This window comes from Mytilus trossulus, unplaced genomic scaffold (assembly GCF_036588685.1).
Source record: "Mytilus trossulus isolate FHL-02 unplaced genomic scaffold, PNRI_Mtr1.1.1.hap1 h1tg000215l__unscaffolded, whole genome shotgun sequence".
NCBI lineage: Eukaryota > Metazoa > Mollusca > Bivalvia > Mytilida > Mytilidae > Mytilus > Mytilus trossulus.
This window is the reverse complement of record NW_026963312.1, coordinates 680,286-696,874: the sequence shown is the minus strand read 5'-3', so window position 1 is coordinate 696,874 and position 16,589 is coordinate 680,286. Positions and strand designations below refer to the sequence as shown.

General features: G+C 32.4%; 1 protein-coding gene across 1 annotated transcript in view; it reads right to left on the bottom strand.

The window, feature by feature from the left end:
* LOC134701108 (death-associated protein kinase 1-like) overlaps window positions 1-16,589 on the bottom strand; it is a 246,414-nt gene that overhangs the window by 208,740 nt on the left and 21,085 nt on the right. The window contains exons 3-7 of the mRNA XM_063562243.1: window positions 13,738-13,836; window positions 13,299-13,397; window positions 12,863-12,961; window positions 12,130-12,237; window positions 4,390-4,461 (exon numbers count right to left, since the gene is read on the bottom strand). Of these exons, the coding sequence (XP_063418313.1) occupies window positions 4,390-4,461; window positions 12,130-12,237; window positions 12,863-12,961; window positions 13,299-13,397; window positions 13,738-13,836 (477 nt within the window). The remainder of the gene's footprint in view (window positions 1-4,389; window positions 4,462-12,129; window positions 12,238-12,862; window positions 12,962-13,298; window positions 13,398-13,737; window positions 13,837-16,589) is intronic.

The following is a 16,589-nucleotide window of genomic DNA, read 5'->3' as shown; positions in this document are numbered from 1 at the left end:
AACATGGGGGAAAAAGAGCATGAAACATCCCATTATCAAACTGACTTCATCTGTACATTTTAGTTTCTTGTGTACAATTTGGAGTTTAGAATGGCGATCATTATCACTCAACTAGTATTTATATTTGTTTATGGGCCAGCTGAAGGACGCCTCCCGGTGCGGGAATTTTTCGCTGCATTGAAGACCTGTTGGTGACCTTCTGCTGTTGTTTGATCTATGGTTGGGTTGTTGTCTCTTTGACACATTCCCCATTTCCATTCTCAATTTTATACTAAATGTATAATGTTTAAATAACATGGAGAATGAAAATAAAGAGCATGAAATATGCCATAACTTATTTTATATGTATAGACTAAATGTTTTATCATGTACCTAACAGACAGAGTTCAGTGCTACTGCTGGTAATGGTATCGTCTACCTAAAAGACAGTGTTTAGCACCAATGATGACTATGATATAGTTATCACAGGTACCAGGATCATAATTTAATACGCTAGACGTGCGATTCGTCTACATAAGACTCATCAGTGGCGCTCAGAATCATCTACTTAACAGACTATGTTAAGTACCACTGCTAGAAGGGATATAATCTATCTAAAATACAGACTGTACTTGGTACCAATGCTGGTAATTGTATCCTCTAACTAACAGACTGTGTCCAGCACCACTGCTGGTAATGGTATTATCTACCTAACAGACTGTGTTTAGTACGACTGCTGGTAAGGGTATCATATACCTAACCAACTGTGTTTTATTAGTTCCATCACTGGTAATGGTATCATCTGCCTAACAGATAGTGTTTAGTACCACTGCTGGTAATGGTATCATCTACCTAACAGACTGTGTTAAGTTCTAGTACAGGTAATTGTATCATCTACCTCACAGACTGTGTTTATTACTACTGCTGGTAAAGGTATCATTTACTTTACAGACTGTGTTAAGTGCCACTGCTGGTAATGGTATCATCTACTAAACAGACTGTGTTAAGTGCCACTGCTGGTAAGAGTATCAACTCCCTTACAGACAGTGTTTAGTGCCACTGCTTGAAATGGTATCATCTACCTAACAGACAGTTTTTAGAATCACTACTGTAAATGGAATCATATACCTAACAGACTGTGTTTAGTACCACTGCTGGTAATGGGTATCGTCTACCTAACAGATAGTGTTTAGTACCTCTTCTGGTGATGGTATCATCTACCTTACCGACTGTGTTTAGTACCACTACTGGTAATGGTATCAACTACCTAACAGACTGTATTTAGTACCACTACTGGTAATGGTATCAACTACCTAACCAGTCAGAGCTCAGACATAAACAAGTCGATTTTTGTTTTTGACTTAAAGAAGTCAAAACATGTATTTATTATAAAAATGTGTTTTCAATTTTAGACTTATCTAAGTCAGAAAATGACAGACTTGTTTAGGTCTATTTATCTTGATGAAAAAACTAAATTTTATTTGGTGGCCAAAGTACACCACCTATGACAGCAAAAACCTGTTTGAAAGTTCACAAGGACTTGAGCCATCTATATTTAATTATCTAATTGAACATCCTTACTAAACACAGATGTTTTACCTCATTAAGTGTGGTTCCAGGTGGTTGCATTGTAAAGTTAATTAACATTATCTCCGATTTTTTAGACTCTCATTCATATTTTTCCTTAGAAGACAAAGCATTGTCTTTCAATGTTGTCATTATTTGATTTAGATGCATGACCTTTTTATAAATATGCGTGGGTCTTGAAGTTAACCAATTTTGATAACTTATCGACTTGTAGGAGTCGATATTTGCAACTTTTTGATTCTGGTCAATTAATACTTGCTTTACAATATTTGACTTATTAAAGTCGTATTTTGTCTTGCATTTAAGGGAGAAAAATCCTAAAACTTACAAATTTAGACCTCCATGAGTTAAAGCAGATTCAGACTTATTTATGTCTGAGCTCTGACTGCTAACAGATAGTGTTAAGTACCACTACTGGTAATTGTATCATCTACCTAACAGACAGTGTTTAGTACCACTGCTGGTAAAGGTATCATGTACTAAACAGACTGTGTTAAGTGCCACTGCTGGTAAGAGTACCATTTCCCTAACAGACAGTGTTTTGTGCCACTGCTGGAAATGGTATCATATACCTAACAGACTGTGTTTAGAACCACTACTGGTAAGGGTATCATCTCCCCAACAGACTGTGCTTAGAACTACTGCTGGTAAAAGTATCAACTACCTAACAGATAATGTTTAGTACTACTGCTGATAAAGGTATCATCTACCTAACAGATAGTGTTTAGTACCACTGCTGATAAAAGTATCAACTACCTTACAGATAGTGTTTAGTACCACTGCTGATAAAAGTATCAACTACCTTACAGATAGTGTTTAGTACCACTGCTGATAAATGTATCAACTACCTTACAGATAGTGTTTAGTACCACTGCTGATAAAAGTATCAACTACCTTACAGATAGTGTTTAGTACCACTGCTGATAAAAGTATCAACTACCTTACAGATAGTGTTTAGTACCACTGCTGATAAAAGTATCAACTACCTTACAGATAGTGTTTAGTACCACTGCTGATAAAAGTATCATCTACCTAACAGATAGTGTTTAGTACCACTGCTGGTAAAGGTATCATCTACCTAACAGACTGTGTTTAGTACCACTGCTGGTGATGGTATCATCTACCTAACAGACAGTGTTAAGTACTAGTACAGGTAATTGTATCATCTACCTCACAGACTGTGTTAAGTGCCACTACTGGTAAGAGTATCATCTCCCTAACAGACAGTGTTTAGTGCCACTGCTGGAAATGGTATCATCTACCTAACAGACAGTTTTTAGTATCACTACTGTAAATGGAATCATATACCTAACAGACTGTGTTGAGTACAACTGCTGGTAATGGTGTATCATCAGACTTTATTTTGGCAAATTTTTGATTTTTTTCTCCGATTTTTTGGCAAATTTTTATTTATCCCTGGGTGAACATGGATGGGGTGTTATTTACACTGTCATGACTGTGGTAATTAACCAATCAGATTGCAGTATTTTTGCTGCATAAGAAAAAAAAATTATGTATGCCAAGTTAAAAGTGCAATAAAGCTATCTTCATTTTTATACATTCTAATGCAAAATTAACAAAGCATTTTATTTAACCCTTTAGCCCCTGATCCCGTCTGTAGGCGTGATGGCGACAACCATTCTTTGATGGCCCGTATGACCCTCCATACTTTTTTTGAACTGCCCAAGCTGAACTGTCATGATAGCAGGGACTTCAACCAAGCAATTCATGGTCCATAAACTCTCCTAAGATGTCTGTTCTTGAAAATATGGCACTTTGAAAGCCGTTTAAGAGTTCAAAATCGGAAAAAACGTGAAAACTAGCCAAAATCAAGAGGGGTGGGCATCTTTTGATGACCACTACGTAACTGGGAGTGAGTATAGGTATAAACTACTATCATAAATGCATGCATAGGTGGTTCAGGAACACAACAAGGTATAATATGGCCAATAGGAATCTAGTCTGTAAAATCTAGGTCACCGTTTTGCCAAAAATCAGTAAAAACGCACATTTAGGCAACCTTAATTGACAATAATAATTCCCCAGCAAGACACTAAAGTCCCACAAACTCCCAGTTAGCATGAATGGACTGCTGTTACTATAGGGTAATACCCTAATGACAAAGAAACACAGTGTTGTCAATGTTCACCTCTCAAGGTCGTTTTAAAATCGGAAAATAGACGGAAAGTTACCATTTTTCAGTGGGGGTGGGTGTAAATCCATGAGAAAGTATTCCACCTCCCACCCCACCCCCCACCTATGCTATCCGTCCCAAATCCCAATATATAGTTTAATAGATGAGCACCAGTTACAGCATCAAGAGTCTGCTAATTTGCATATGATTGCAAATTTTCGAAAATGCCTGATTTTCCAGAAATCTCTTGGGGGCGAATGAGTTAAGACATACTGTCAGTGTTAAAGTCTCATAAACAGAAATTTTCAAATCTTGTTCTTGCCAGATACAATGTACACTCTTGAGACATCTTCTAATTTTGTTTAATATTGAAGAAATCACATAACGATAAATTCCTGAATATGAATGGCAGCTTCTATTACTTAAAAGCTGGTAAAGCCTGGAATTTATCGCCTCTAATATATATGATGTTGTTTAATCAAAATTGTAATAAAAAAATAAATTGCATTAGAATTTGAAATTTTTATTTCAAGACTTAAAGAATGTTAAATGTTTTATGTTTACTCTCCTGGGGTATCCTGGTTTAGTGTCATTTATTTTTTTAGCTTTATATCTCTTTACATTATGTAAATTAAAATGTACCCGATTTATTCTAAGTTTAAGCATATGTAATTCAAAAGCATGTGTACCTGTAAGTATTCCATCACTTCTTTATACTGTCCCTCTTTTTCTGCTGCTGCTAGATCGTACGGAGTCTTACCCTGAAATACAGACAAATCTTTATATTGCTTTCATCTGTTAATTACAAAGAAAACTTATGTCACATCTATCATACAATTAGTAAGACAAGTAGTAGCTGAGTGGTGTTTAATTTTTTTTTTGCGGATGCTTAACATATTATTTTCAATTAGAAAATATAACTCATGGAACAACTTTCTGATTATTTTCCATTTTTTCTGTTCCTTTAAGACGGCTTTTAACTTTTTTTTAAAGCATATAAAATAATGCTCCAACTTACGTCATTTGGTTTTTCTAATTTTTTTTGGAAGTGTTTTTTTAATTGGTAAATGCATCATTATGTCTACATGAGGAAGTGTTTTTTTAATTGGTAAATGCATCATTATGTCTACATGAGGGTTGTAAGGATTGGGATGTCTTTTTAACTATCTTTTTTTTTATATTTTAACAAATTATTCTTAAGTTGTTTATTTTATACTTAAGCACCCCATTATTCTATATTCTTTATGAGTTTGAACCCCATTATTTCTTTTCATTATCTGTTTGCCCATTTCTCTCCATTCTCAATGTTTTTTCCTTCCCTCAAAATTTTCTTTTCTGTATACCACATTCACACCCTCCTATGTGTGTCTATTGTTATTTTACAGCATTTTGTAGTTTTGAGTGTTATCACTGATATCGTATAAATTATATATAAATATACTAAATAAATAAATGATTTGGAAAATATGTTGAAGGTATAAAAAGTCATGAGAATTCCGAATGCAATAAGGTTCTAAATCTTGGTTCCATCTGGGTTGTTTGGTTCTGAACCTTGGTTCTATCCGGGTTCTTTGGTTCGAAACCATGGTAACTGGTTCAACATCCGGGTTGTTTAGTTATTGCAACCCAACTTCTTGGTTCCATTTGGGTTCTAATCTAGATTATTTTAATGTCCCCGTTGAACTTGGAGAAGATAACCACAAGTATCCGAATAAAAAGATAAAGTAGGTCAAAGACGCTAAAATTGTTTTATAACATTTGAAATTTCAGGATCGACGGTAAAAGAAGCTGTAAGGTATTTATATTCTCATTCTAATAATTTTGATTAGGAATCTTGATAAAAATAAAAGCATCGTTTAGATTTTAAAAATAAAACGAAATATACATTATATCGAACATCCTTTTATTTAATTCAGTCGTTCTGTTTTTATTTATTTCCCTTTACACATTCCTTATTTCCGTTAATATTTCTAAAAGTTTTAAAACAACAAAATTAGGACCTGTGGTTCAATTGGCCAACGATATATGCATCTAGCCACTTGACCAGTTGACGACTTACATATATATTTTATTGCACATTTAAAGTTCGAATGAATTTTATTTTAAAGCTGCTTTGTAATAATGTCAGATTTGATAGAAATACGTGTGAAGTATATGTAACAAATTGATTTGTTCAAAACTGAATGTTAAAACACATATAAAAAGAAAGTGATGATCAATTTAAGTTTAGCTTTATTTAATTGAAAAATAGGGTCTAAAATATTACAAAAATGTATATGTACAATAAATTTGTCAAATTTAATACTACTTGTGAAATTAAGGCATGCATATAATCATTATAGGCCCAAAATAATCAAATCAAAATTAAGGTTGAAAGAGTACTTTGTGCCAAATAAATCAAGATTTTTATAGAAAATCCACAGCCTTTAATACAGAGATTTTTGTTATAAAATTTGAAACATAGATTACTCACTTGCTTTTCTATGATGTGCTAGTGTTTATTTTTTACAAAGAGTTCTAACCAACCTGTTAATTCCAAAAATCTCATGCTGAGTCGCTAAAGTCGAGCGCACCCTAAAAGGTGTACTTGATTTGGTCCATATTTTTATTTGTTTTAACCAATAACTACATTTATAAACCTGTTTTAAGGAAATCATTGCTAGCACTGCATGCAATAATCCTATATCTGTCAGTCATCAAATTGCCAAATAGGATAGTACAAGGATAAAGGCTGTGTATTTTCTATAAAATTTCCATATGTTTAACATTGAATCAACAGAAGGGTACATAATCCTTAATAAGTTTGACTCAATCAAATGTTATAAACCTTATACGCAATGCTTATTACCCCATAACACAGATCTATCAATTTTGATATTGGGTGGTGTTACTGTTCATGAGTTATTAGATATAAGAAGTTGGTACGAGTACTAATGATACAAATATCAACACGTAGCCTTAAGAAAGGAAAAATGCTAAATCTGTTGGTTTTGTTCTTTAACCTTAGTTTGCCTCAACCAAATGTGTTGAAACTTATACACAATGCTTATAATGTCTATAAACAGTCAAAATTACGTGAATCCTGCATCTATATGTGTAAGTTTACTTGTGGTTTTGTTTTCACAAACAGGGGCATCTGTGGCCCATAGACATATTGTTACATTTATTTCAGTAAACAGCATATTTACTTCCTTTGGATTCTACTTCAATTAGAATTAACTTGCATATTTTTTTTTAGGATTGCGGTGCAGTTTGATAACAGACTGTGACCAGCATAAAAAAGTGTTTCACTAGGTTGAGCTCTACCCTTACAGAAAAATAAGGCTTCTTGCAAATATTTGCGGCAATATTGCTGCAAATATTCATTTTTCGTATGCAAATTAGTTTTCTTGCAAACAGTTGCTGCAACATTGCTGCAACAAATTGCGGCAATATTGCGGCAAATGTTTGCGGGAAAATCAGTAGCTGTGATCATTGCAGCAATATTGCGGCAAGTTTATTAGCTGCAATGTTGCAGCAATATTGCAGGAAAATTAATTTCTTGCAATATTGCGGCAACATTGCAGCAAATCTTTCAACAATTCAGGTGTAAAATTTGGAATTAAATACTAAACATTTTATAATTTATGATTTAATAATAATAAAAAAAAATGTCTCTGTCCTCTAAAGGTTGAAAACGGTCTCTTTCCTCTATAGGTTGTCGTGTTACATCTGTGTAGCTTTTAGTTCTGTTTCTCTGTAAGTCTCACTGTCCTTAAAGTTGAATTTTCTGATTTCAAAAATACTGCAAAATAAAAGTTGAAGAATTTTAATTAGTAGACATAAAAAAATAACTAAAATTACAAAGATACACAGATATAAGTTACTACTACATAGTTTAATTTTGGATGTAACATGTCTTCTGATTGGCTGACGTTATTTTGTTATCAGCCCATATACATAATTAAGTCTTGTGACCGTGATGTCATCAACGTTTTTTCATAGTTTTTTACGGTTTAAAATGGAATTTAGAATTAAATTATAAGAAATGACTGTAATGTTTTTTTTCTGTCTATTCAAAATAACATAACAAATTTGGTGCTCACTGTTAAATGACTTTGTTTCACTTAAAGGGTCAATGTCTAAAAGTGATTAAGTCCTTCTAGAAATTGCATATAACTATAGAATACATTCAACCTCATGCCAGTACTAGGTTGTTATTGTTTTTTTTAATATTTGTTTTTCATTGAATTATAACATAATTGGTCTGGTCTATTCTTTAAAATGTTAATTTTTGTGATAAGTTGTGTATATATATGTATATATATGAAATTGTTGCCATTTGTTGACAAACATCTTATTGGCACAGTTAAATCACAGATCTCTAATGTAATACCAAACTGCTTTTATTAGAAGATTTCTTGTTTCAATATAAGTAATGTTATTTCTAAAACATACAGTAATTAAAAGATTTAAAAAAATATCTCCTGTCTTACGCAATTTTGATAATATTCATGTGCATAAATCTATTGTCTAATACTTTTGCCAACTCTATTAAATTAAGAAGACTCTTTATTTATCCCTATTTGAACTGTTAAAGAGCATGCACTTATTCAAAATGGTGGACATTCAACTCCATTGTACTTACCAAAAGATGTTGTCCAAATTGTGTGTAAACACCAATCTTCCTGAATCCAAGAGTCATGTCAACTGAAGGCTATCATCTGCACTACCCAGTGTCAATAGAATCAATTGGATCTTTTGGATCTAACATGTCTAAATCCATTGTGAAATTCATATTACTTTGTTCCTGATGGAAGACATCTTTGTTTGTTGTATGTATGTTCATGTCCAGTTCAAATTTTGAATATATGTTGATCAAGGTTGCTTAGGGTATTGTTTCAATGTAATCCCTTTGAAATTTGCCCATAATTATAAATATCAATTGCCTAAATCTTGAATATTTGTTATTTATTATAATAAAAAAATAATTATAAATACATTTTTTTTTATCTTTGGTGTTATAAGTTATAATGGAAATATATACAAAGAAGAAATGCTCTGCCCTTAATTTGGCCTCAAACTCTGTGTACATTAATTTATGATACTTCCTGTCTTTACCACTCCACAGATAATAAAAACCAGATGGGAATGGAACATTACATTTCTATCACCAGCTCACATTACTAATTGGGATGAGAAAGATAATTTGTGTATAAATAATTTTAAAATAATGATACTAGAAATTAAACTGCAGGTGAGGCTAAATTCATTTGATGAAAAATATTAGAATTAAAAATATTGTTTATAGAAAAATGTCACAAAAAAGTGACAAAAAGGCATAATAATACATATAGAACAAAAAGTATTATGACTCAATTATTTAGATTAAATTTGTTGAAATGAATACCAAAGTATTCTTTCCTTACAAAATATCGTATAATTGTGATAAACGTGCAGTTTAGGAATTCTTTTTAAGCATAAATTGTTATTTGAAGATTATTTCAAATAAATTATTCAAAATATCCAGATTTATCTGAGTAAAATAAAGTATGACCATAACAAATTTAGATAATTTGAAGTAATTCCACAACCGAATGTTCAAAGAAACCATACGTTGTGTATTATTTGAACCTTTAAATCTTTAACAAAAAAAAAATCATATGTAATAATTTAAAATACTTGAAATATTGGTGCATTACTACATGTCTGACATTATTAAAGAAACTTTTCTTGCAAAGTTGTTGCAAATAGTCATTCCTTAAATAATAAAAGAAAAGGTTCCTGCAACTTTCTGGCAAACAAATTCTTTCTTGCAACATTGCAGCAAACTTGCTGCAATTTTCTTGCAAACAAATATTGTTGCAGTAACATTGCGGGAATATTGCAGGTAGCTGCAACAACCTGCAACTTTCTTGCAAACACTTCTTGCAAACAAATTTGTTTGCCGCAATATTGCCGCTATATTGTTGCAATATTGCAGCAAACTTTTCATTTCTGTAAGGGTATGTCTAAGTGTATTTTGAAGGTTCTTCCCACTATGTTCAATTTATTGTTTTTATTAATTTATTATGTGTATACCTTCTGTGTGATTTTTCAAGATGCTTAAACAGACTATTCATATCTACATGTCCATGAAATGAAATTCAAGGTTAAATGATTGAAACTTTGAATTATCTATCACAACTGGCAGCACATGGTGCTACTGAAGAAGTAAATGTTCTCTCTAATTTTTCACAGCAATTAAAAGATTTAGTTTTCATTTGATCAAAACATTCTTCAATTCAAAAATTGAGAACGGAAATGTGAATAAGGTTAAAGAGACAGTTAAATGACAAAAGAGCAAAAAGCAGTCGAAGGTCACCAATGGGTTTTTAACAAAGTGAGAAAATTCCTCGCCCGGCGGCGGACTTCAGATGGCCCCTTAACAAAATGTGTACTAGTTCAAACTCCAATACATAAAACCAAACTTAAAGTTAAAAACATACAACTTGAAGACTAACTAAAACCAGAGACTCCGGACTTTGTCAAGGTAATCATACCAAGAGGCACACCCAATATGCATAGGTCAAGAGTCAAAAAGTCATAGACTGGTCAAGAGTTCCATGACAAAAAAAAAACACAAAGATTTTGAGGAAAGGGTCATCGTGGTACACAAAACTAACAAATATATCTATATATCTAATATAGATATAAGAAGATGTGGTATGAGTGCAATCAGACAGTTCTCAATATAATTCAAACAAAATATACAAGTTGTACAATGAGGGCAAAGGTCAAGCTCATATGAAGTTTCTCGTGCCACAAGCCTCACCATCTTATGACAATACATCTTCATGCTACATATTCAGATGCAAGGTCAATTGTACTTTTACAAAATTATACTTTTAGGTCAGGGTAATATATAAAGGAACACACTGTATCATGAAGACACACCCAAAGTGCACAGGTCAAGAGTCAAAAAGTCATAGTCTGGTCAAGAGTTCCATGTCAAAAATACACAAAGCAGTCCTGCACGAAAGTTCACCACGGTACATGTAACACTGTCTTATGTCATAATGCACTACACATGCCAACTACAGAAAACATGGGTCAGGGACAGAAACAGAAGACATATAACTAAACTCAATGGAACAGTACTTGTATTGCAGGTCACTAATATACAAGTGCCTTCAACATAGAACATAAACTCTCGCAACACTTCAAAGTTAAAACCGTCTTTCACAAAAGTTTGAGCAGGATTCTTTGCAAAGATTATCTGACCACTGTCAATTGAAAATCAGGTCGTGAAGTTATGTCAATAAATTAAAATGGTAAGATAAGACATTAACACACTTAAAACTAGGGTTTACCATTAATTTCTAACCTTACCATGTGATAGCACTATGGTAAACTGCTAGAAACACATGATGCAGTCATGAAATTGAATATTTGCAATAGTACAACCAGAACAATACAAGAGTTGGAAACAAATAAAAGTAATAATACATGTACATACAAATTTTTAATCACAATGCACAAATAAGGAACAATTTATCCATTTAAAATGTACGCTTACAATAAACAATGGAAATTAACACTGTATATTTATATAAACTATCAATCTTGTAAGGAAATAAATAAATCATGGAAAAGATGACAGGTTAAGAAGAAATTTGCAGTCTAAATAGGATCATCTTTTTTACAAATTATTGCACTAAATATCGTTAAACTGCCAACAATATGAAATGTTAAGCAAAATTTTTCCTCCTTACTGGATTCTTAGAAATATTGTCTTGTAGTGTTTATTTTTTGTTCAAATATTTTTTCACCACCATAACTTTTAACTAAATGTATTTAATTATACATATAAGATGAACTTTCAGACTATTTTGATACTTTCTAATAACTTTGTTATCACTGTCGCAACAACAGATTGGTGTATGTGTCTATTGACAGTGTGTTTGTTTACACTGGTTTTAATGACAGCCATATTGCCAGGTCTAATTTTGCATCAATACGAATTATCATTTTTGATATCAAAAACCATTTCATTAATTTACTTTTACGATAATAATATTGCCTCTTTACCCTAAATTTGAGATATTCATATGATTTGACTTACAAATTTTGAAATCATAAAATTATTCATTTGTAGTATAACTAATCACCCAAAATTTTTCAGTGATCTAAACAAATCATTATGTTTTTGAAGATTTTGAAAAAAAAATACTGGACTTCTTTTATAAGAACATCTATGTTCGTGTGTTTTATATCAAAAATTAGCCGTCCTAGTCTATCATGTCTATAAAACACTTTCATATTTTTGGTTCAATTTAAAGGATCATATGACATATGTGTAACTATAACCTTGAGAAGAAAAAATCCATTTGACCAAAAATATCTTAAACATTATTTTAGTGATGCATTATAAACTAGTTGAATATTGGACATATACTATAAATTATTACCTTAGGTGTTTTAACGAAGGGACTGATACCTCCTTCTTCTACAAGACATATTGTGGTATGTAGTTGTCCCCACTGAGCAGCCAGATGTAAAGCTGTTCTTCCATTCATCTATAATATAACCAAATAACATGTAAATATTATGGACACTATTTTCTCAAAGTCAATAATATACAACATATCCTACAACTGATATAAAACTTGTCTGATAAACTAGATAATGTTGTGTAATAAATATAAACAAAATATATCTCACATGAATTAGTGGTCAAAACTGAAAAAAATGACCAGTCACACTTGTATTCATATTGTACATAAACAACAAATAAACAACAAGTTTTTTTTTTTGTGGGATGTCAGAACTTCCATCAGAAATGTCATGTTAACAAAACATTTTTTTTTCAAGAAATGCATAAAATATTTATATCAATTGATTCAGTGTAATGCACAGAGTTGAATGAGATCTCACTTTATATAATTCTAGCAAGTATTTGTTGAAATAATAATGAAATATGTCTGATAAACATGGTTCAGAATAATGATCAATTTAAAAAAAAAAAACTTTTTCAAAGAAATATGAAAAATTGTTACATTTCCTGATTTAGTACGAGGAGACAAGAAAAATGAGACCCCACTTTATATGCTTCTGACAAATATTTGTTGTCCATTAAACCTGTCTTATTAACAACTTTATGTTGGTTAAAAGTAATGTGATCAGATTTAGTAGATAACACACTGTTGTGATATCTGTTTTACATCTGTTCTCCAGGAGAAGTTGACACACTTCCACATGTCCATTAAAGGCAGCCCACATTAATGCTGTCCATCCATCAACCTGGAATAATACAACTGACATCAAAACTTGTCTGATAAGCTGGACAATGTTGTGTAATAAATATAAACAAAAATGACCAGTCACATTAATTAAAACTGTCTGATTAACAACAGGATTTAGTGTAGATTCAGTATAATCATCAATTTTAAGAAAATATTTTTTTTAAAGAAAAATGAAAAAAAGTGATATTTTCTGATTCAGAACAATACTATGAGTAAAATGAGACCCCACTTTATATAATTATTACAAACATTAATTGTCCTTTAAACCTGTCTAATTAACAACATGATTTTGTGTTGATTAAAAGTAATGTGATCAGATTTAGTAGATAACAAACATCTGTGATATCTGTTTTACATCTGTTCTCCAGGAGAAGTTGACACACTTCCACATGTCCTTTCCTGGCAGCCACCATTAATGCTGTCCATCCACTACCCTGGAATAATACAACTGACATCAAAACTTGTCTGATAAACTGAACAATGTTGTGTAATAAATATAAACAGAAATGAACAGTGACATCAATTAAAACTGTCTGATTAACAACAGGATTTAGTGTAGATCCAGTAGTAGAATCATAAATTTTAAGAAAATATTTTTTTTAAAGAGAAATGAAAAAAAGTTGTATTTTCTGATTCAGAACAATACTATGAGTAAAATGAGACCCCACTTTATATAATTATTACAAACATTAATTGTCCTTTAAACCTGTCTAATTAACAACATGATTTTGTGTTGATTAAAAGTAATGTGATCAGATTTAGTAGATAACATACATCTGTGATATCTTTTTTACATCTGTTCTCCAGGAGAAGTTGACACACTTCCACATGTCCTTCCCTGGCAGCCACCATTAATGCTGTCCGTCCTAACACCTGGAATAATACAACTGACATCAAAACTTGTCTGATAAACTGGACAATGTTGTGTAATAAATATAAACAGAAATGACCAGTCACATCAATTAAAACTGTCTAATTAACAACAGGATTTAATGTAGATTCAGTATAATCATTAAATGTTATAAAAGTAAATTTTTCAAAGAAAAATGAAAAAAAGTTGTATTTTCTGATTAAGAACGATACTATGAGTAAAATGAGACCCCACTTTATATGATTATTACAAATATTAGTTGTCCATTAAACCTGTCTAATTAACAACATGATTTTGTGTTGATTCAGTATAATCATTAATTTAAAAAAAAAATCAAAAAGTGAAAAAGAGTAGTATTTTCTGATTGAGAACAATTATATGAGTAAAATGAAATTACATTTTATATGAATCTAACGACTATTTGTACTTTTTACAAGATGTTTCTACATTAGATCTTTATACATATCACTATCTGACCGAAGTTGTTAACACAACATCAAGTGAAACCCTAGTGTAAAAAATTGTTTCTTGTCAAGAAGCAAAATAAGAACTTCTCCATCCATAACTCAAACAAAAAGACAAATATTTCAAAATCAAACCCTGCATCCATTTTTTTCCATTAAAACTGTCTAATTAAATTCAGAATTTTGATTTAATGTTGATTCAGTATAATGACTAAGTTTCAGTTTCCATACAGATCAATGGTAATTGAACAGTACAAGTTTTATTATGGTGTGTTTTATTTTTAATACCATTGGTCCAGATAGGTCAAGGGGGAATCGTAAAAAAGCAAATATGTTTAACCCCTCCACATTGTGTGCCTGTACCAAATCAGACAACCCGGACCATGTGTTGTTTGGTGTTATATTTGTATGTCTATTTACTCTGAGAAGTCAGGTCCAGACCATGTGTTGTTAGTTGTTGTATTTGTCTGTCTATTTACTCTGAGTAGTTAGGTCCAGACCATGTGTTGTTGTATTTGTTGTATTTGTTTGTCTATTTACTATGAGTAGTTAGGTCCAGACCATGTGTTGTGTGTTGTTATATTTGTTTGTCTATTTACTCTGGGTAATCAGGTCCAGACAATGTGCTATAGGCAGTTGTACTTGTTTATTTACTATGAGTAGTCAGGTCCCGACCATGTGTTGTTAGTTTTTGTATTCGTTTGTCTATTTGCTCTGAGAAGTTAGGTCAAGTCCAGACCATGTGTTGTGTGTTGTTATATTTGTTTGTATATTTACTCTGAGTAGTCAGATTAGGTCCAGACCATGTGTTGTGTGTTGTTCTATTTGTTTGTCTATTTACTCTGAGTGGTTAGGTCCAGACCATGTGTTGAGTGCTGTTATATTTGTTTGTCTATTTACTCTGGGTAATCAGGTCCAGACAATGTGCTGTAGGCAGTTGTACTTGTTTATTTACTATGAGTAGTCAGGTCCAGGCCATGTGTTGTTAGTTGATATATTTGTTTGTCTATTTACTCTCAGTAGTCCGGTCCAGACCATGTGTTGTGTGCCGTTATATTTGTTTGTCTATTTACTCTGGGTAATCAGGTCCAGACAATGTGCTGTAGGCAGTTGTACTTGTTTATTTACTATGAGTAGTCAGGTCCCGACCATGTGTTGTTAGTTTTTGTATTCGTTTGTCTATTTGCTCTAAGTAGTTAGGTCAGGTCCAGACCATGTGTTGTGTGTTGTTATATTTGTTTGTCTATTTACTCTCAGTAGTCCGGTCCAGACCATGTGTTGAGTGTTTTTATATTTGTTTGTCTATTTACTCTGGGTAATCAGGTCCAGACAATGTGCTGTAGGCAGTTGTACTTGTTTATTTACTATGAGTAGTCGGGTCCTGAACATGTGTTGTTAGTTGTTGTATTTGTGTGTCTATTTGCTCTGAGTAGTCAGGTCCAGACCATGTGTTGTCAGTTGTTATATTCGTTTGTCTATTTGCTCTGAGTAGTCAGGTCCAGACCATGTGTTGTAAGTTGTTGTATTCGTTTGTCTATTTGCTCTCAGTAGTTAGGTCAGGTCCAGACCATGTGTTGTGTGTTGTTATATTTGTTTGTCTATTTACTCTGAGTAGTCAGGTCCAGACCATGTGTTGTGTGTTGTTATATTTGTTTGTCTATTTACTCTGAGTAATCAGGTCCAGACAATGTGCTGTAGGCAGTTGTACTTGTTTATTTACTATGAGTAGTCAGGTCCTGACCATGTGTTGTTAGTTGTTGTATTTGTGTGTCTATTTGCTCTGAGAAGTAAGGTCCAGACCATGTGTTGTTAGTTGTTGTATTCGTTTGTCTATTTGCTCTGAGTAGTCAGGTTCAGACCATGTGTTTTAAGTTGTTGTATTCGTTTGTCTATTTGCTCTGAGTAGTTAGGTCAGGTCCAGATCATGTGTTGTGTGTTGTTATATTTGTTTGTCTATTTACTCTGAGTAGTTAGGTCCAGACCATGTGTTGTGTGTTGTTATATTTGTTTGTCTATTTACGCTCAGTATTCAGGTCCAACCAAGTGTTGTGTGTTGTTATATTTGTTTGTCAATTTACTCTGAGTAGTCAGGTCAGGTCCAGACCATGTGTTGTTTGTTGTTATATTTGTTTGTCTACTTACCCTCAGTATTCAGGTCCAGACCATGTGTTGTGTTGTTATATTTGTCTATTTACTCTGAGTAGCCAGGTCCAGACCATGGGTTGTGTGTTGTTATATTTGTTTGTCTATTTGCTCTGAGTAATTAGGTCAGGTCCAGGCCATGTATTGTT